At 36.4% G+C, this 22,640-nt stretch overlaps 1 protein-coding gene and 1 long non-coding RNA gene across 4 annotated transcripts; both read left to right on the top strand.

Moving 5' to 3' along the window:
* The first annotated feature begins 1,178 nt into the window (after nt 1-1,178).
* LOC148913659 (uncharacterized) lies at nt 1,179-3,740 on the top strand. 2 transcript variants are annotated; one of them, XR_016120573.1, is made up of 3 exons: nt 1,179-1,336; nt 1,475-1,585; nt 3,061-3,740. It is a non-coding gene; the product is annotated as an uncharacterized LOC148913659 (long non-coding RNA). The 2 variants fall into 2 exon arrangements; XR_016120574.1 differs by having other exon boundaries at nt 1,185-1,336; nt 1,447-1,585.
* Nucleotides 3,741-10,616: 6,876 nt separating this feature from the next.
* Nucleotides 10,617-21,462, top strand: LOC116307510 (uncharacterized). 2 transcript variants are annotated; one of them, XR_004198402.2, is made up of 4 exons: nt 10,617-11,706; nt 16,187-16,633; nt 17,288-19,102; nt 19,710-21,462. XR_004198402.2 is itself a non-coding variant. In XM_031717783.2 (4 exons), exons 2-4 carry the CDS (start codon nt 11,158-11,160, stop codon nt 18,992-18,994), a joined length of 2,703 nt encoding a protein of 900 aa, XP_031573643.2. In that variant the 5' UTR covers nt 10,617-10,878; nt 10,994-11,157; the 3' UTR covers nt 18,995-21,462. The 2 variants fall into 2 exon arrangements, 1 of the variants encoding a protein (XP_031573643.2); XM_031717783.2 differs by having other exon boundaries at nt 10,617-10,878; nt 10,994-11,706; nt 17,288-21,462.
* The last annotated feature ends 1,178 nt before the right edge of the window (nt 21,463-22,640 follow it).

Here is a 22,640-nt window from a genome sequence, read left to right as displayed (position 1 = left end):
ACAATCTTGTGGTGGTGGACAAACGAACCAGATACCCAGAGGTGGAAACGACATACTCAACAGGATTCAAGCCCACCAAAGAGAAACTAAAGAAGATGTTTGGACATCACGGAATACCAAAGAGACTGGAATCAGACAATGGACCCCCATTTAACTCGAAAGAATTTGCTGACTTTGCAGAGGAAGAAGGCTTTGAACACCATCGTGTCACACCATTACACCCGAGAGCAAATGGCGAAGCAGAAAGATTTATGCAACTATTAAACAAGACAGAGCAAATTGCCCACATCCAATGCAAAGACAAAGCAGGAAGAAACATTGCTATACAAGAAATGTTGATGGCCTACAGGGACACACCACATCCAGCAACCGGCGTGTCACCATACCAAGCTATGACAAACAGACTAATCCGCACCAAACTAGATTACACTCCACCAATCAAGGAGAAGCCAAGTCAGCCAGACAAGATCATCAACGAAAGAGATAAACGATACAAAGCTAAGATGGACAAGAGGAAAAGTATCAAGGAACATTCATTCATCAAAGGTGACTACGTGCTAGTGAAGCAAAGAAAGGTCAACAAATGGTCAACACCATATGATCCATCGTTCTATATTGTAACCCAAATTGAGGGATCGACAGTGACAGCCAGACGCATACATGATGGACGAACACTAACACGAGATGCAAGCCATTTCAAACCTGGCAACGCAGTAATGCAGAACAACGATAATACGGACAGAGAGGAAGAGGAAGCAGAGTTAGAACATGATAATAAAGATTGGAGGGAAGAGATACTGCGGAATACTACTGATAGATGAACCAAAGCAAGAGAAGCAACCACAGAACCCTACCACAGATAGAGGAGACAAAAACGCAACACAGAACAGAGCAGCCGACAAAGGACCACATCCACAAAGCCCCCACCCAAGAGCTGAACGACCCAAAAGACAGACCAGAAGACCAGCGTATCTGCAAGACTACGTCCCAAGATAAGAACATTAATTAAGAGTTATGAACTATTGAGTTACAAAATGTTGAAAGAACATTTGCTGTTTTCAAATTTTTATTGTGATTTATTTTCTTTTAAATTATACATCTGTAAGAAGAGGAGATGTTATGACATAACTTGTTACCAGTCCCCCCCCCCACATGTATACCCCCCCCCCCCCCCCCCACATGTATACATACGGGATATTCACCCAGATACGTTATTGAGTAAAGCATGGCGGACGATCACCAAATGTTTTAATTGTTTGAAGTATATTTTAGCCTTTCATCGGTCACAACAGTAGCCTTCAAAAGTTCAGCATTCATGTTAAATAACAGCTTACAGGTAATTCTGTCACGAAATACAGGAATTTTGAAGCTCGAAGAAACTATAAATGATGTATTGCTTCGAACGAGAATTCGATGATTTGTGTATTCTGTTGTAATCCTTTATAGAACCACTTAATTATTGCTTGGATTTTAGCTCTTTACGACCAAGGTTAGTTCTCTAAATGCTTATTGAGTCTCCAAGAAACATTTCCTTGTGAAAATTTGGAAAGTTGAGCGCCACAAAAGTCACAATGAAACGATAAAGGTAGGTTGAAAATGACAAAAATTGCAAATAACCCATTGTTTACTTTGAATAAAAATTTTTTTTTACCGTGTTTGCAGACTAGAACATTATTTTTTTTGCTAGAATTTTGTTATTTAGGTATTACCCTTCAACCTCTAATGCTTGTTTAGCTTATTGGCATCTTTTTGGTGCTAATTTTCGAAGCTTTGATATGGTTGAATTTAGGACATTTTGAATTTTAGGCCTTATAATTTGACTATCCAAGGACTAAAGATGATTGTACCCGCAGAGATTTTGCACGATTTGGTAACTTCAATGTTTCAGAAAACTTCCCACCAATCCTCTATATTAGAAATGCAATACTTTTGGAGAACGACCAAAAAACATTTTGACCATTTTATCTTGTTGCTAAAACAGTTGATACATCGGTTACTTGAAGGCACGAATATTTCATGTACAAAATAACAAACTAACAATAATTGTTATTTTTCTAAACTAGAAAAGATACTTTATAATTGACGAAAGTTTTAAGGAAATTAAGTTTAACATGTATGAGAAACACAGCATTGAATTTTACCTTCGAGTGGGTTAAATTTATTCCAAAAATTGGAAATTAAGGTCTCATAAAACACTTGCCGTTTCCATGGCAACAATACATTTGGTGACCAAATTGTTATTGTTTTTGTGAATCCCATATAAAGGCCTACTCACACACCAAATTTCAAGAGTGGTCAAAAAATTTCATTTCCCACTTTGCTTGAGTCTTACAGAGACCTACTCTTAAGGATTTATATACAAAGAAATGTATGGAGCGATGTTCGATGTTGAGTGTATGACGTCACAGACTCCAAAAAATAATCGTAAAAATATCTTACTTTCGTCCTGAATATCGAGAAAACACTTCATACAGTGATTATTGGTCCTTTAAAGAGTATTCTTAGGAAGTTTCAGCTGAATCCAAGTTTGAGCGATTTTTGTCAGAGTATCACTTTAATAGTTACAAACGTGCACGTATACGTTTGTAGTGTTTTCGTAAAATGTTTACACTTTTCTGGATCCATAAACATGAAACAGTTACACTACTTTGATGAAGGACCACTTCTAGTTAGGAACAGTGCCATAACAACACCATAGGTGGTGTATATGTACAATTGAAAACAAGGGGGGAAGGGTGGTTCCCTAAATGTTTTTACAAAAACGCCTAATCCAAACTTTGAGATCAAAACTTGTTTTACAATTTCTTCAATAAGAAAGATAATCTCTACAATGACAAGGGATAGAACTCTATCTTGATCTATAACCTGTTTGAAAAACATTACCTTACACTATTTTCGCCTAAGCACTTATTCAAAAATGGCATACCTTGGACCAATTCTAGGGTGATTAACTTCACATAGCTCGTCTTTTTTTAAGCCTTAACTTTATCATTTGTTGTATGTGCTTGATTTCTATCAGCTTTTCTTACATGTATTTTTTTTTTTTTTTCATTTTACCAGATTTTGCTAGATGAGGATGAAGAGTGCCAGTCCAACTTCTATGACAAGTTGGTGAGATTCCCAGGGCCAGTGTGCACCACTGTGTCGCTTGAAAGTGTTAGGCGAGCTAAGTCAGATTTTACAAAGAAATGTATAGAGAGTCAAGATAGTTTTCGATTTATAAATTTTTGTGTAAACAGTTTTCCACTTGCCGGGGTAGAAGAACAATATATAACATTAAAGCATTTGAATTTTATCAAACATACTTTAATTTGTTTGGAAAAACCTTTTCGTCTCGATAGTTAGATTTTAACAGCCTTCTTGCCATATGTGCTTTGTTAAATTGCAAGAAAAACACAAAAGGTCAAATATTTTAAACAACATTTCTCAAAATCAGAGCTAGTTACCTCATTTGCCGGGTTTGATCCTTAAACTACACACATTCTAAATTACTGATGTAGAATCTGTGGTCGATTGAACGAATTTATACTTTTCGTTTTTTACTTTCAAAAAGCTCCGATTTGAGACGAGTATCTGTGAGATCCTTTCTTCAAGAATAGGCACTTTTTGAAGTAAAAACCTTGAAAATCATTCGCAAAATACGGCATGTTTGGTACCAAAATAAAGCTTGAATCCTCCGGCTCTCGTTTTCCATCATTGTAATAGGATACCTATTAAAGCACAGGAATACCGTAGCAAAATGTTTTGTTTCTATAAGTCCGGGTCTGAGAGAGCTTGGGCTTCCTGTGGTTTCTATTATATACATGATATCCGCTGACTTACCGAGCGGCGCATGGCCGGAATAGTTGGCGATGTAAGCAATTTTAGAGCAAGTGCCTCACCAAAGCTTAGAAAGGAATGGACACCAGCAGTAGTTAGAGAATCAATGGACACCCTAGCCACGGAAGAGGGACCTCCGGGTTCACATGCAGATTCAGTGGGAGAAGTGATTATTCTGATTGTTCTAGCTGCTTTTGGTAAATCGATCGCCAGCGCTAGCATGCGTATCAGATGCCATGCTGGCAAGGCATACAAAGTTAACCCAAGCTGATATGTTTTCTGTCCCAGGACTTGAACCTCTCCCTAACCAAGCGGGATGCACTTCTAAAGGAGTCAAAATATTTTGATGAGATAAAGATTGCACTTGTTTAATAATTAATAATAATTATGATAATTTATTACTTATATAGCCCTATTTACAATAATAGATCAATAGCGCTTTACAATAAGAAATTTAAATAATCGATATCTAAATAAAAGAGAAAGATGCCTATGAATTTACAATAAAAATCAATTACAAATATAATATATAATATTAATGATTAATGATATAGTATATAATATTAATGAAATAATAAAAATATTAATACTTATTAAATGCTTCTTTAAAAAGATACGTTTTAATAGCTCTCTTGGATTTTTACTACCCCTCAACACTAACGTCTCCAGTTATATACTGACAACTCATCTCTTATGTTCCAGCATCCTACCACCTCTGGAGGACAGTTTTCTTTGTTGCAAGGCCATCCATTCAGGATTACTTTCTTTTGAATGCCGAGATCTCAGAATCCTCATTGGTTTTCTGTCTGAGCTCTTCCATTCCTTTGTCTGATAACGGCATGGTTCTAATGACAGTGTTCACGTGGTTTCAGCTGACGTCATAGCACGCGATTAATAAGCGATGGGTCTCCATTCGTCATCATGTAGTTGCAGCTCCCAAGCAGTCCTTGGATGCGCCAGAAGCTACTTTAGATGGTCTGTGTGGATCATAGTAAGCTAGAGTTGGCTCTTGCACCAGACACTCCTTCAGCAAGTTGGAGGCAGTTTCCTGTCTGTCTTCCCAGACCCAGTGGTTTCTTTGATCTAACAACTCTCTTAGAAGTGCGCTCTTAGCTGAGATATTGGGTATCCACTTAGACATGTAGGTTACCATTCCCAGAAACCTTTTACTCCAGCTTTATCTGTAGGCCTAGGCATGTTTCTTATTGCTGAAACCTTTCTTGGATACGGTTTGATCCCTCCATCTAAAAGTTTATCTTCTGGAAAGACTAGTTTCTTGACTCCTAATTGACATTTCTCTTTATTCAACTTCAGTTTGTTCCCGGGGGGTGGGGTTACTACCACCCCCACTTGGGTAGGGGTGTGCCGCCAGGACCTCAAAACCCTTACCCTATCCCAGACCTAAAATTTCGATTTTACATACCCTACCCAAGAATAAAACTAAGAATTGTATACCCTATCCCACACTAGACTCGGTTAGTCAATAGATTGCAATCAATATTTATTAACGTTTTTATTGTTTTTTGTGCCGTTAGAAAGCGTAGCCTATTTGCCAGACAAAAACGACCAAATCGTTAACCCTATCCCAGACAAAAATGATACCCTATCCCAGACAAAATGTCAAAAAATGATACCCTACCCCAGACCCAAAAGCCGAAAATCCATACCCTATAGGGCGGCACATACCCGTATAGCAAATATAGTACCCCCCCCCTCCCCCCCGGAAGATTGTTGGCTCTTGTCCACTTCAGGACTTCTCTTAGTGCTTGGTCGTGTGAGGCTTTATTCTTGCCTGCTATTATTAGGTCATCAATCGACTGCAACTGGTAGAAGATGTGCAAGTCCATCAACATTTATCAAGTGGTTGAAACATGTAAAATGTATCTACCCATAATCCTTGCCGGTCTCAGCTTTGTAGCTTTTTTGGTGATTAACTTTATTGAAATAAGTGTATAACAGCTGACATAATGAATCTCCTTACTTACTTAGTCTCCTTAGTTACTAAAATAAAGGTGCTGTTTCCAGTATTGACATGACATGACATTAAAAATCGTATCGGTTATTACAATAGATATTGCTTGGGGTGACCAGGCTGGCCTTAAATCTAAAATGGACCTATTAGGGACTGTGCAATAATTATCGGGAGGGGGTTCTAAAATTAATAGGGGGGGGGGACGGGGTCAAAAGTTAAATTGGAGTATAGGGTAGGGGGGGTTAGAAGCTAATTGCTTAAGTATGGAGAGGGGGGTCATAAGCCAATTTGGGATTTTGTTCACTATAAAATTGAAAAGATGCATATAACATTCACTGTTAGTATTTTTTACTGTATAAAGGACACAACTTGTCACAGGTGCAACCTCATAACCATATGTGTTGAAATATAATGTATAAACTGAGTATCCTTTGTAATAAAAACAGTACAAAAAACAGTATACTAACTAAAAACAGGACAAGTCGCAATTTTTTCTGTGGTAAAGCTATGCCTCATTGATTGACTGTATACAGTATAAGACAACTGACTATGTCATGTCTTTTTTGTTTTGCTTTGTAATAATTCTTCTATAGCTTTATGTTCATGATATTTAGTGCTATGTCAAGGATAAAAACAGAAGTTCTGAACAAGCTCCTTGGCTTCCCCAACAAAACATTTCGAAGAAAGAAGATCCCTTAGGAGCAGGATTTGTCAGTTTGAGATGTAAATATTAGTAGAGTGTCCTCATCAATATTAACAAGCTGTCGGGTGCCATATATCTCGCTCAGGGCTGTATTCATTTGCTGAAGGATTTCCTCCTAAGGAATTTTAATCTAAATATTATATTTAAATATAACACATGCCCTTTTCTTCCTAAAGTATGTTCTGTTGCCTTGGATTTGCGTTTATCAGCTTTTTTCTTATTTTATTTTTTCTTCCGTGAAACTGATGAATTCTGTTTCGATCCAATCATATAGGTAGAATAGTACTTTTCCATAGCTTTATCCATGTTATCCAACAAATCTCTATGTTTCTTTCAATACCAGTAGTAATAAAGTGCAGTGTTACTGAGTTGAACTTATGATGACAGCTCAGTACAGTTTGTAGTTTCCGACTTCTTTTAGAAAACAAGCTATCATCATGATATTTGTCCACACTTTTGAAGTATTTCAATGGCGTCATATTTGCATCTCACAATATTTGCATTGTTGCGATGTATCATGATGTATGGGGGGGGGGGGGGGGGGGGGGAGGGGGGGTTGATAGTTATTTCATTTCAAAAAGGGGAGGGGTGAGAAGTTATTTTACGTTTAGCACGGGGGGGGGGGGGGGGTTTAGCTTCAATTTAAGCCCAATTTGGAGAATGTTAGAACCCCCCCCCCTCCCGATGATTATTGCACAGTCCCTTACAAGCTTTTCGAAACAGATTTGCCAAGAAAATTCAATAAAGGGGCAAAATGTCAACTACGGAAGCTCTGAATCTTTCAACAGGGTTCCATTGGCTGGTAGCCATTTTGGTCACGGTTGTGTTGCAGTGCAAAATAAGTTTACAGCGAAAACCGTTGCATCGCGACCCGCCGTTTCAAAACCCTGATTGGATTTCGGTCTTTACCGAGCCGTCAATCATCTTGGGTTTATGCAAATGAGGTCTACGAAAACGATCGCCCAGCGTCGGCCATTAACTCAAAACGCTTTGATCACTTTAAATTGACACTCGCATTGATGACATGATTATGATACTATAGAAATGGTTATTTACCAAAACTCTGCTTAAAGTAAATTCCTAGAGGGGAGAGGAGAATAACCGAATGTACTAATGATTGGTTATCTCTTCCATCGGTATTAATATAAAAGAAAACCAATGCAACATAGTATTTTTTAAGAGGAATTTGAATAAGTATTTATTACATAATTTTTTAAAGGATAAGGAAATATAAGGAATTTCAGCTTATAATAATTATGATTAGTGTATATTGTTTAGGGGGGAGGGAGTAGGGATTCTTAAAGTAACATTCTAACAATTAGCTTATTTAATTCTGTATGTTGCATTTAATGGAAAGTTAGATTATTTCTTTTAGTTACGGAGGACCTCATTGAAAACCGCATTTATGGTGGGCGCTTACCGTTCGGATTATTTTTATTCATTATTTTACGAGGATAGGTGTTGTGTCATTAGTCTGTAGTATATTAATATGCATAACGGGAGGTTACCAAGTGGTTACCAAGATGGCGTGTAGCTGTTGAGTTTTACCTCTTCCATCCTGTGTCAATATGCTACAATAGCACCTAGTAGCCCTAGCAAACCAGTGGCCCTCGTTCCAGCGATCAAATTGGAATATAGGAGTTGATTTTAGTGGAAGAAGGAAATCCGGAGAACTCGGAGAAAAACCCTCGAAGCACAAGAGAGAAAAAAAACTTTGGGCTAATATTATTAATATAATATATTCTTCAAAATCCCACCTTTTACACTTTGACATATAATGAATAGTACGTGACCTACTAAATATGACGAACAGCACGCATACTTCACTGCATTTCTTTGTTAGTATCATTAAGAATTTTGAATTTCGAATGTCACTTAAGCGAAAGTCCCAGATGTGTGGCGGCATTCTGCCCAATCAAGGAGGAATAGGAGGAGGTGGAGGGGGAGGAGGAGGAAAAATAGTACCCATCATAGTTAGTAGACTCTACTAAACTCATTGTTTTCTTTTGTTTTATCAACTAGTACTAAATTGTCATTTTTCTTTTACGGGTTAAATAAAATCACTCTAATAGTAGTAGTAGCAGCAGCAGCAGCAGCAGCAGCAGCAGCAGCAGCAGCAGCAGCAGCAGCAGCAGCAGCAGCAGCAGCAGCAGCAGCAGCAGCAGTAGTAGTAGTAGTAGTAGTAGTAGTAGTAGTAGTACATGAGTAGTAGTAGAGTGGTTTTCATAAACCCGTGAAATACACACTAGCCTAATACAAATTAGTAGACCGTAATGCCATTGTGTTCTTTTGTTGTCAATTCACTATTCCACGCTAGCACTTACTTATGTTATCTGCTTCATGGGTTTATGAAAACCACTCTAGTAGTATTAGCAATATAACCGGATAAAGATCGATAAATATATATAGCAGACCTTTTAGATTTAGCAATAATCACTTTGCTCTTAATTTCGTTTCGTTTGGTTTCAAATAATATTTAAATTTTGCTAATTTATGTCTTTAACGATTAACGGAAAGATTAAATCTACTTAAATATTAGCTTATGCAAGTTGGTTTGCGCAAGCACGCACGTTCAATTCTGTAAAGTTTTTGACTGCTTTTGTCGATTTGGTTTGTTTAAATACAATGTCAAGTATACATTGTGTAAAAAGCTGGAGATAAAAACGTTCTATCATAATTTGTAATGGTTGACTTTTTCCTATTCTGTAAGTATATTTAAGACATCAACATATACAACAAAACAACAATACATACAGTTAAGACAGTCACGTAATGATGATATACGTAAAACTCACTCAAAAGACTCTAATATGCATCTTATTTTCATGCAAGTGTAATGGACTAACGGTGGATTGTCAGTCATGGCTGCATTACAGGGTTAACATGAATAGATATTTATTTGCATAGACTTGTCATGTGAAGTCCTGAAGCTCTTCATGTAAATAGTAAGCCGAGGGTCGTGATCAAACCTTGGTGACATTCTTTTATATATATATTGTATATATCTATATTTCTTTAATATTAGGCACGGGATATTGGACTTTTAACTGATGAAATATTTTGAAAGTTAGGCATGACACAGAAAACCATGTTGTTTTTTATTTCTTTTTCCATTGATGTTGATGGTTCCCAAGGATGATCTCTCGAGATACAGAACTCTCATTGATCAACTAACACACGGTTTATTTATGATGGCCTGCACACTAAATGACTTATCATCTCTGTCTGACGCAATATAATGGACACATACAAAGCACTTGCCTTTTTTTGCCGCAAGCACTGGCACGAAGGTGACCCTTGGAGTAAATGACAGAATTACATCAGTACTAAGATGTTTCTACGTTTATCGCATGAGATATAGCATGAATACTTGAAGGATTTTGTCATGGTAGTACAAATAACCTCACAAAAACACAAGGATATTCCTGCCGTACTTCAATTATTCATTACAAACGATAAGAACTCTGTCTTGTCTCATTCAAAGAGCATAATCTCCCTTGACAGCACTTTTTTTTCACCCATAAATATCGTCAATTTAAAGCCGTTAACAATAAAATATTTAAATGAACATTGAAAATGTAAGATATTTGTAGACAATAAAAACGCAGTTCAGTTGACCAAGAATATTCGAATTTTTAATCGTCTAGATGTTTTCTGTTTTAAATATTCTAATATTCGATAGATAGAGCGGGGGAAAGTAAAATTGCCGTTCATACTTTTAAATGAAAGGTTTAATCATGGCGTGCTTAAGGCTAACATGTTTTCTTATTCCTAAATATGCTTTCCCTGCACGCTTCTGAAAAATTACCAATCATTTTGGCAGCAGTTGATCATTTTCTATTTCAAAAGAAGATACAATTAGTCACTTGGATTTATTATAGCAATTTTTCGTGTTTTTCGCTTCCTAATCTTTATAGAAAGAGGTGCAGAAATGAAATGCTTTTCCCCTCGGTTCATTTTAGTCGTCGAGAAGAATCAAGTTGACAATATAATCTAGCTGTAAAAGAAAATTAATTTGAAATAACCTATTGCAGTTCAAACCTCTATCTCTTAATGTTGGATTTACATATTCTATAAAAACAAATCCATTTGCGGTAGTTCCAACATATCAATGATACATCATAGCAGGCCTTGCACTGTAATAAGTTAAATCGTCACATCAAATACCACGAACACAATAGCCGTAGAACATTACACGAATTGCATTCATCAAGGCGAAATCGGATTGGTTGTCGCTTCAAAGTACTCTTTATCGCTCAACACAGACTTTGTTTTGAGTTCCTAGCTTAGATAGCCAGCAAGGGGGACACATTTGCTCAAAAAGTGAAAGTTCGGTTTCAAAAAACAGTGACTGGATTAATTAGCAGAACGTTAAACGAGAAATGTAAGTACCAGGGATGAAACGCTAGTACGGTAGCAGACAGCCATTATTAATAAGAATGTACTCTTAGCTCCGTATGCAAATAAGCGTCGTAATGACTTGGGGTTTTCTGGAACAGGTGCCGGGCATGAACGAATAAATCAAGAACTGTTCATAAATGAATACTACTCCAATCTGAATTGAAACATGCGCGCCAAACGCTGCTTTAAACAGTGATTGCTTCTGATACGGGCCTCATCAAAGTTATTGTAAGGATGGCTTAAAGAAGAAAAATTTTCTATAATGAAGCTCGAAGGAATAACGCTAGATAAATCTGATTCGAATGCATCCAAATCTACCTCAAGAAAGGACAGAGTTATCATTAACGTTGGAGGAAATCGCCACGAGACTTATTTGAGTACACTAAGAGTCGTTCCAGATTCCAGACTAGCTTGGATTGGCGAAAACACGTCGAAACAGGCCGAATACGACCCAGAAACCAACGAACTGTTTTTCGACAGACATCCAGGTGTATTTGCTAATATCTTGAATTACTATCGAACGGGTAAACTTCATTGCCCAGGCGATGTTTGTGGCCCACTTTTCGAAGAAGAATTAGCGTTTTGGGGAATAGAAGAGCTGCAAATGGAGCCTTGTTGCTGGAGTAATTATACCCAGCATAGGGAAGCGCAAGCAACTCTCAAGGCCTTTGAGGGTTTACAAAAGGGCAACGGGGACTCTGACAACGATAACAGTGCAATGGGACTTGATCAATCTACAAGAATAGAGAAAACAACCAAGGAACGTTTCTGGGCACTTTTAGAACAGCCGTACTCATCCAAATATGCTCAGGTGAGAAAATCAATATGAATGAAATGGAAATCAAATGACTTGTACAAATTGCAATTTCATATTTAAAAGAGAATTGTCTCTTGTCTCATAAACATTATTAGTCATAAAGTAAACTAAAGGCTATATAATAACTTGCCACAAGCGCTAAGATATTAAATAATATGTTCGTGTTATTTCAGTTTGTGGGATTTATTCGCCGCCGTACTGCTAGATACGTGACGCCAACAAAAAAACCAGATTAACAGCCAAAACGCTTTTCAAAGGCAATTAAAAGTTTTACAATTAAAAGTTTAAAGCGAAGGGTTTAAAACATATTAGCGAAGCTTTGTGTATCTGTGGAATAGCTGAGGTTACAGAATTGGCTGTTTATTGAATTCGATTCTTCGATCTGATTCTTTGTGTTTGTGAAGAGTCACTTACGATACTGTACCACATAATGAAAAAGGGACAGAATTTACAGAAAAAGCCTTGGCAAAAACATGCTTTTTAATTATAGTTTTTGTTTGCCTAGATTTGCCTTTCAAATTAAGCATGTCCCTTCAAACTCTAGATTATCGAACATTCATCAAAATGAAAATGAATTAAATGAAAGAAACGCAAATACTACCATGAGGTGATTTGCGGCAAAAAAAAAAAAATAGACATGGCGGTTTTACAAGATGTAACAGAGTAAGAAAGAGTTCGGCGTACATGAGAATGGCCATATGAATTGTTGAAATTATTTGTTTATTGGACTTCCGTCAGACAAACACGGTAAGCACTGTATACAACCATTTCCTATCTTCACAAAGATAGAAACCAGGAATCTGTTTCCATATCTCATTCGCAAAGACCACTACGAGTATTGTTTTAAGCAGGAGTAAAAAAATTATGATTTGTATGACTTTGTCAAGAAATTTATTTAAGATACATGTTAAAATGAACGCTCTTTGCTTTAGGTAAGGGAATTTATGAAGACCACTCTTATCGCTCAGCTATTATTGTCTAGATAACGAATACAGCACGACATTTTAATTTTAAGAAAGTTTTTCATAAAAAAATTACAAACAACAGGTTGTGAAGGCTCTTTTACGGGTCCATAAATCACAAATTATGAGTAAAATAATAACTATCCAGGAGCTGCAAAGATAAATTGCATTTTAATTAGCCCAAAGACATTCATCTTTCCAACTGGATGCCTAAGGTATCTTCTAAATTTGTAAAAATCCATTCTGTTAAGAGTAATTAATTACTACACGTATATAAAAGATTTAAGATACAAGCAACAACAACAACCAAAAAATGTTGTTTCAAAGGCTATGTGTCATAGAAGAAGACAGCTTTGATCCTTCGACTTTAAACCAGAAAACATGTCATAATGCCTTCATGTTTGTTGTTTATAGCACCCAACATCGTGGTCTATTAATGATAATAAACTTTGGAAATGGATGACTGATGTTACAACAGCATGAAACACAACTTCTGTTTTTTGCGGGTTTCTTTCGCTCTAAACAAAACGGGTCCACGGTGTTTTGATCTACGTTCAGTGGTGCGAGGGCTGCCTCTTGTCATGAAAGGTTGGACTGAGTTTATCTAGCGCGTAAGAAACAAACAGTTCGGAAACAATATAATGCTATAATTAAGAATAATAACTATTATTATAGTTATAAATCATAATTCTATTTTTTGTTTATGCTTTTTTGTTTCATCAATGAAAAAAAAAATTTCCCTCAGGGTTAAGAAATTATATGTACTCGTCCATGGAAGGTAATAAGTACAAACTGAATAGTCATCAAATCTTTGCAGATTATTGATATAAACCTAGAGATATAGACAAATTAAGCACAGCTTTTTTTATTAAAACGAGGCAGTCAGAGCTTTCTTTTTTCAAATTTAAGGCAAGACGCTAGACCACATGTCTTTAATCAACAAAAGTTTACTCCGCTAAAACCTCAAAACGGACCACAGTAAGTTTCTCTTATCTAGTGGTTCAAAGCCACTGCTAAATTCAACAATGAAACATGACACGTATGTAGACAGGAACACTGGCAATATTTCTGAGTGTTGTATAGGATAGAAACTGTACAACCACCTTCCTTTTCATTTCTAGAAGCTCACTGTCATCGCATCAATCCACATATGCAAATACATAATTGGCACAGTTTTTTTAATCTATTTCGAGAGCTCTGTTTTTCTTTTTAAAGAGAGTATTGTTGAAATATAATAAACAAAGTTAGTTCGATTGAATAAATCTATAGCGTGTGAGAATTAAACGCGAAGTGTAGTCAATATCAGCGACACGAAAGCAAGGCTTTCAATGACATGATGATATCAAGACTAGTATATCCTTTAAGATGTTTACATTGGTCTGCATTAATGGAAACGGCAAGGATACATTATTTCCAAAATGTTTGAGTGAACCAAAATATATTTACTTGTTGACTGCCTCAGAATGACTGAGCAATGAGAAATATTCATGAAAATGCTGTTTTATATGTAAAGCAGAAACGGATAATTGTAAAGTGTCCTAGAGCGTGTTGATTTTTTTTTTACAAACCAATAAGCATAAAAACCAGCAAGATCCAAAACTAAAATCGTGATTGTCACTACACCAAGCCTCGTTTACTAGTATATGATGAAGCTTGAGCTGTGAGGTTTTGAATGGAATTTCAAGAGTAAACACATATAAAATGAATTTCAATGTTCTTAGGCCAACAAAATGAAAAATGAAAAACAGAATACCTAAAATACCTAAAATGTTGGGTTTTCTAGTATTTTAGATTTTATTTAGTTAACCAACATCAAAAAAACAAAAAATGTTTTTGCGAATCATGAACAGGTTTTAGAATCACTTGAGTTATTTATCTGTCTGCCTTCTTTCTCGTCGTTATGAGTACAAAACGCAATTATAATCGTTACTAATTGTTGCAGCATAATAACTTTGAAAATAGACTTCAGTGTTGCCGTGTACTAAAACGTCAAGTACATCGGGGCTAGAGAACATAAGCATTGTTTCTTTTTTGTCATAAATGTCTATATCATTGATATTTATGCACGAAAAACAATATTGTAGTTGACAGTCATTTTGAGGTAACATTTGAAACGATACGAATAAAGTGCTTATTTGCTTTACTATACTAAAAAGAGAGAGTGCTTTTTCTGTAAATACTTAAAAATCGAATCTCCATAATGCTATTCCCGATATGTTTTTTTTTTGTTTTTATTCTAAGCTTTCACGACTGATGAATCAATTGTAAATAGAATACAAAACACTGCCAATGTACCTGATTTTGGAAAATGTTAAAAGTAATATAGATGTTTATCAACAGAAACCGTGATGAATAATGTACATAATATTTTATGATCATGACAAGTATTGATCAAATGGCGATTAATCATGTTCCTTGGAAACTGTCGTACTTTTTTCTTGCCTCCAGATATGTTTTATGCTATGATTCTAGTTGTATGACCTGTTATGGCATCATACAATGCCAACAAATCCCTTTTATGATAGAAATCAGTCGGTGTAGGTTGCTGTTGTTCAATAATGCCTTTTCGCAGTTCCCTTTTTATTTGAATAAATATCAATCAATAATGAAAGAGTAAGCTCCCCCTATGTGAAAATGATGACGCATGGTCTGTAGAGCTCACGATCGAGTTACTGAATAAAGAAGCTATCTCCTCTAGATCTCAAAAGCAACACTTTGTTCAATAGAATTTCCGAGTCGACAGTCTTCGATGACAATCATGGCACACTGATGAATAACCTTAATTTATTACTTTTTTAAAAAATGCTTCAAGGTCAAACATGACTAAATAGTAATAATTCATTCAATCAGGATAGCTAAGCGAAATGGTCTGTATTGACGACTCTTTAAACTCCAGAGAAGCCAAGCCCGCATGACTGTTTTAAGAGTCGTCAAAAGTAAATCAAAAGTCAGCTAAATAATGCAGTAAAGCAAAAATTCATAATTTATTGTATGTTTGAGCACTCAACTTAAGGTGGACTTTTGAATATCTCAGTGATGAATATTAGAAATGAAAATGAGCCAAGTAGTCGGTTGTCAGGGGAGTTGAGAAGATAAACGTACACTGACAGTAAAAATAGAAGATAAGACATGAAGAAATGTTACATGGAAAGTATATGTTAATTGGACGCATTAAGTGATAGCACGCGTGAAATGTCCATGCAATCTTGCATTGTAAAAGTCATGAAGGTTCTGACGGTTTTAAACATGTTTATAGATTCACCGGCAAGGTTGGGATATCCAAGGAATAGCTGTCGTGTCTATTGCGAACTGGTTTTCGGTCAAAATTGTTCCTAGATTTTGTAACGAACCCCTGCTGGAGTTTGCCTTTTGGTTGAAAATTCCTTCCCGTCACGACGGTTCCCGTTATCACGAACATCTAGAAGTAGCCCCCAAAAATGATATGCAGTCTTCGTGCATTTTTTTAAACATAAACTCAACACATTAACTGAATACTTTTTTTTTCTTTTTAGATTTTAGCAATGATTTCTCTGGCTGTCATAGCGCTCTCCGTGTCAACTTTTTGCGTAGAATCCATGCAATACTTCAAACAATACAGAGAAGTATTCCGAGGACTGGAATATCTTTATTGTGTTTGGTTTACAGTGGAATTTGTGGCTCGATTCTTTGCATGCCCTTCTAAAATAGCTTATTTCAAAAGTTTCATGACTTGGGTTGATCTTTTGTCAGTGATACCCCTTTACATTAGCTTGGCCAATCAAGTAGAAGAATTGGATTTCTTGTTTGTCTTACGACTTGTAAGGATTTTTAGGTTATTTCGATTTTTTCGCACAATGAGCGGGATGCAGGTCATAGGACACACTCTTCGAGCAAGTGCCAGAGAACTTTTTCTCTTAATTTTAATACTCTCCATTCCAATGGTCATTTTCTCTACCTTACTGTTTTACGCAGAAAAATGGGTAAGTGATACTAACTGTATTCCTATTAACAAGTACTTTGGCCAAGTAGACATTCCTTGGAGTGCCTAAATTTTGTCTATGATTGGAATCAGCTATAATACGTAAAGTTATCAACCTCACCTGAGCTCTCGTTTTAAAAGTTCATGCAATGGAATTTGTTCGATTCGTAGAAAAATAACCTCACATAAGAGATACCTTTTTCCTTTTTCAATATCCTGTATATCAAAAGTATATCGAAAATTATGGGGTATCATACCTATTTTTTCTTTTTTTCTTTCCAGAAAGACCTAGTGATTTGTTACTTGCAAAAAAATACAGGGATGATATCCCATAAGTTTTGAAATACTTTTGATATATTTGTAATACTTGTATACATGTACGGAAGTGTCAAAGTTTTTGCATATGGCTGTATATATATATCACAATTATTGATATTTTACACCTAAAAAGCCAGGGATAAACGCTGTTTTCATAAAGAAACTTCCCTATTACAACATATGCAATGTTCTCAAGGTGTTTTGTTTACTAGAGCTGTAAAAGCTCTGTTTCAATTTAATGGCTTATTATATTTCAAAGCGTATACCTACATAATACTTTGATGTAACTGGAACCACATGTGTAAAATAATACAACCCCTTTTTTTATATTTTTCAGAAATTTGGAGAACACACCGACTTTCCTAATATTCCCGAGACATTCTGGTGGGCTGTTATTACTATGACAACCGTTGGTTACGGAGATGTCTATCCAAAGTCTGCTTTTGGTAAAATGATCGGCACGGTTTGCGCGTGCGTGGGGGTGCTTATCGTAGCCCTTCCTGTTTCTGTTATTGGTAGCAATTTTACTTTGTTCTATTCCCATGCCCAAGCTCAGTTAAAACTTCCAAAAAAGAAAAAAAAGCCCTTGCTTCTTGGGGCAGCTGGTGTTTTAGTGTCAAATACGAGTCTACAGGATATAGATGGTGATGAAGATGATGATGATAACGATAATGGTAAGGATGGCAGTGATGCTGGAGAGGGAAAAATAGAACCAAGATACTCTGTATCAGAGTTTAGACACCTGAGAAATCCATCTATCCACCCAAGGTCAAGATCGGTGAGACGAAAAGCTCAAGGAGACATAGATTTGCCAGCCGCTTTGTCGTCAAAGTTTCAGAAGGCAGAGTCGGACAACTCTGATTCTGAGCTACCTTGCGTTACAAAAATGCCGCTTCTTAGTTTAGGTCACTCAGATACATCAAATATGTCAAATATATCAAATGGGTTAAAAGGTATAAGTGACGTGATGTTGCAGATTACTGCACCTGTGACTCGACGAATGGCGATTTCTCCCATCGCTACTCCTCCTGCAAGAAGAAGCAGTCGAAGGAAGAAGAGAAGTAAGAGGGCATCAGGCACTGGAAACGAAGAGTCATCGGGTTACGAGCGTGAAAGTTTCTACACCACAGATGCTGACAGTGCGGCTGAAAATAATCATGCACGCCTAGAGGAATTGCGAGAACAGATGAGAATACAAAAAAACCAGTCACTATCCTCTAACTCCTCGAATTACTATAATCCTCATTCGAGTAAAGAAAATATAACCTCAAGTGAAGATAATGCTCGCTCGCCTTTAAGCCACGAAAGCGCCTTAAGAGAAACCGATTTGAAGAACATTCATGATGAAGGGACAGCTGCACCAAATATGTGTTTACCTTGTAATGAAAACAAACTACCGGATGGATATATTGAACCTATTAAAAAGGAGGAAGGTAAAACAGAGATTCAAGAAGGTGAAAGTATCAAAGAGACTAATTTATCAGGCGTTTCTGATCCCTCGTCAAAGGACGATAGAGAGGACGATAAACTAGAACATTTACTAAGTAATCATGACTCTTCTCAGAATGTTACAACTCCTGAGAAGCCACCTCCGAACATATGGGATAGACCACCTGACTTAGACATGAATACATGGGTTAAACAACCCAAAGTTAGATCTCGATCAAATGCTTTTAGAAGATTACCTGAACTTTCAAAAGACGTCAAGAACGATAGATTGCCGCGGAACGACACGCTTCAACCAAGAAGGGAAAACATTTCTGTTACATTTGACGATACCCCGAAGCGAAATCGGTGCAATGGGTCTACAAACGATCTTCGTGTTCCTTGCAGTGCGCATGAACGAAAGAATGTTTGTGATACGAAGAATTCTGGTACTGCACACGCAGGAATATTAAAAGACAGAACTCACTCAAGATCACTAGATCGATTGCGAAAAAGCCCAGATTCGTGTCGAAAACATAATGAAGATGTTATATTAATTGAAAGTAACATTGCCCCGGATATTGAGCGAACACACCCTAGGAGTAATACTATAGTATAACTGTTCTATTGCAGAACTAAGTTAATGGTGCATCATACAGTAGAAGAAAACCCTCGTTAAGTTTTAAATAATGAGGGTTGGAGTTTTTCAATTTTATGCTGAAAAAAGGTACGCCAAAGAGGAAACACTATAACTTGTTTCACTCTCTAAATGAAATATATATCTCTAACTGACTCGATTTGAGTGAAGACCAGTATGCGACGGGTTTGATATGTTCTAGCTATGTGATGAGTATGCTATTCAGCACAAAGATGGTCAGTATTTAGCTAGACATGATATTTTCCAGCTTATAACGATTATTAACATTTTACTACATAGTGGCCTCACGTTTCGTAAATATGAACAACATTAATATAAATATTGGTGACAAACTCCTTTTTTTACAAAATTTATGAAAGCGATCGTTTGTAAAGTCATGTTGCCTTTGGCGCCGGATTTCAAACTGGAGCGAGTTTTTAATACCAAACTTATTAGCAAACGAGAGGTTTCACTTGAGAAAGCATCTCAATATTAGTAAGTCTGGCAAAACTAAAAATGCTTAAATGGAAGGAATCCGAATTACAAGAAAGGTGTTAACAATTTACATAAGAATACGGTTAAAGGCGTGCAGCCTACCAGCCCCTGACCATGCCTTCTCTGTAACGTTTTCACACTTTTGATAGCTTGTTATTCTGATTCTTTTTATTTAAACATGTTCAAATTTGCCTGAAATTAGGTAATCAAGAGACAAGCTGAATCAACAGGATATTACAAAGCCATTGCGCTTAGTAACCTGGGTTACTAAGTGACTTGAGAATGTCATTCAGACTTTTGAAGCGATATTCATCAAGGGTTGGCTTTGCTGTTGGTAAGAAGGTTGAGGACACTTGTTCCAGACGCCGGATAAATAATTTACCCACGAGTGGCCATAGAGGGACAATGCTCCAACTGGTCTCGCGCAGACGCTGGCGTGCCTCAGAGCTCGGTACTTGGGCCATTGTTGTACCTTGTTTATATTGAAATTTGTGATAACATTCAATCCAAATGTCTTCTTTATGCAGATGATACTTTGTTGTTTGATGTCGTTGACAATCCTGGAGAATCATCACAAAAACTAACGACTTAAATATCATAAACCAATGGTGTGATAGGTGGTTGATGAAGAAGAATACGACTAAAATATATCACCCTACTCTCGTTTTTTAAATATTTCTGTCAAAGAGGTAGGCTCTCACACACCTTGGCTTAGTCTTATCACATGATTTCTCCTGGAAGGAGTATATATTAATACTACATCAAAAGGCAAGTAAAGCCTTGAACTTGTTTAAAGTACAAACTACATCGTTCTTCCATGAGCCTGGTTAGACCTTTGATGGAATATGCAGATGTCATATGGGTTGGGTGTAGTGAGGCTAAAAGTGATTTATTAGAGGGTGTGCAATATGAGTCAGCTCGTGTTGTTACTGAGGTATTAAAGGAACAAGTAAAATCAAGCTTTTAAAGGAGCTGAGTTGGGAAGATCTTAAAAATAGAAGATCTTTTCATAAACTATGTCTTTTCTATAAAATGGTCAATCACATAACTCCAGCATACCTTTTCAATTTTCTGCCATTAAAAGTAAGTCAAAGGTCAAAGTATTCTTTGATATCTAGTCTCGGGATCTACTGAAGATTCCTCGTTTATCCCCACTCGTACCAATAGATTTAGAAGATCCTTTCTACCATCCATTATATTGTGGTTATCCCACAATGGAATAAATTAGACAAAACTATCCGAACCGCTTGTCCTAGTGATGATTTTAAGACTAAACTTCGTGGCAATTTTCGTACTGAATACAATCGATTATTTGATACCACTCTCAATAGACAAACCTCTATGTTACACATTAGACTTAGACTTGGTCATTGTGCATGAAATTTTTACTGATTCAAAATTTCTTGCAAACCAACACCACTTTGCGATTGCAATGATGTATCTGTTGAATCCATCTCTCACTATTTCTGTTCCCGATATCCCGCCCAATCACAGCTTTTCCAACAACTTACTTCAGAGTCTGATAAAGTAAACTCCTTTTTTCTATGTGGTCCTCCTCATTTAACTTTTAAGCAAAATCAAAAACTGTTCTTGAGTGTCCAACAATATTTGATAGACACCAAAAGATTTGTATAGAGTAAAGAACGCTTAATTGATTTTGTAGATATATTTTCTTTTCCGTTGTACTTTTTATACGTATATATGTTTTTTTTTTCTTCTTTCTAATATGTTACATGTAATCTCCCACGATGTAATCGCCATTGTACTTTTTCTATATTTATGTTTTTATTTTTTCTTGCTAATATGTTAAACTTATTTCTCTTTTTCCTTTTCCTAAAAACTCCAAAAGCATTGTAATTATGTTCTGTGTAATCTCCCACGATGAGCTTAGCCGCTCTTGGAGCAAACACAGAGGGTTAGTATGTTTAAATAAAAAATAATAGTAATAATAATAATTTATGCTTAAACCTCACGTGCTAAAATGTGGCGTGTATTTTGACCAAAATTGGTTTCACATGGTGTAAACTGGAACACGATAAGCTAGTCACCGACTGGCACTGAACCCATCCGTAGTTCAGCTGCAAGGGAAATTTTACATGCGTGACTAACAGCGTTATACTATATATAATATATGGTGCTTTAATAAAATATATACATATATATATATCAACATTTAAGAATAAGGGGCCCGGTTGGACAATTATAATATTTGACGAGTACCACATATAGCGCACAGGCATCCCAAGGAATGTTCCTTGTGTGCGCATGCTCAGGTGGCTCAGGTATTTTTATCGAACAATATAACATAAAAGAAACATATGCCCTATTTTTGTATTCTTCAATTTAATGATTTTTCAGCTTGACTAGCAATAACCACGTCACGTACACAGAAACATTCCTTGGGATGCCTGTGGAACAGCTCTGTTTGATAATAATCACGATCAGGCATAAGTGCTGTGTCAAGTTTTATATCATGAATTAAATATACTGTCGTTGTAGAGATTCATAATTTATCAAGTACAATAATGATATAAAAAACAGCCGAATAATTTGTTGCATAAGCTGATGAACATTAATGATCACATCAAATATCATATATAAATTCATTGAAAGCTTTTCCGCCAACGCCGGTTACACAGTTCTCAAAAGGTTCAAACAATTGGCCATATTTTCTTAATTTTAAAATGGAACAAACGTCATTGACCAGCGGACATTCCATTAGTATTTTTGGAATTGGTTGATAAGGCCATGTATGTCCACACTTATCGGGATCGAATTTGAAAATGTGAAATTGAAGTTTCCCGGGCATGTGACTTAGAATGCGTCCACGCAACGTATAAGTTTTATTCGAAAAATTATCATGTGCATCTTGTAAACGAATCCTGTACGTCCACAGGTACAATCTCGTTCCCAGAGACAAGGTTGCTACATGTAAACAAGCCTAAACAGTCATCTTTTATGAATCGTTTTAATCTTGATCCACACATCAACGTTAACACAATTCTAAAACAATTGAAAACAGAAGGGAACAGACCTTGGAACTGTAGCGTTTTTTTGAAATCCCCCCCCCCCCCCAAGGTATTCGTTTTCCTTGTCCAAACGAGAAGATGAAACCACTACTTTGGAGAGCGTA

Source organism: Actinia tenebrosa, unplaced genomic scaffold, assembly GCF_029948245.1.
Source record: "Actinia tenebrosa isolate PJP-AT-01 unplaced genomic scaffold, QUT_ActTen_1.0 PGA_scaffold0__85_contigs__length_37466705, whole genome shotgun sequence".
Taxonomy (NCBI): Eukaryota; Metazoa; Cnidaria; class Anthozoa; order Actiniaria; family Actiniidae; genus Actinia; species Actinia tenebrosa.
This window is presented reverse-complemented; position numbering and strand designations above follow the sequence as displayed.

Excerpts from the sequence above, each read along its gene's own strand:
- LOC116307510 (XM_031717783.2), top strand. The coding sequence starts at position 11,158 with ATGAAGCTCGAAGGAATAACGCTAGATAAATCTGATTCGAATGCATCC. Across the intron at positions 11,707-16,186 it reads ACTCATCCAAATATGCTCAG|ATTTTAGCAATGATTTCTCT; the intron begins GTGAGAAAATCA and ends TTTTCTTTTTAG. Across the intron at positions 16,634-17,287 it reads TGTTTTACGCAGAAAAATGG|AAATTTGGAGAACACACCGA; the intron begins GTAAGTGATACT and ends TATATTTTTCAG.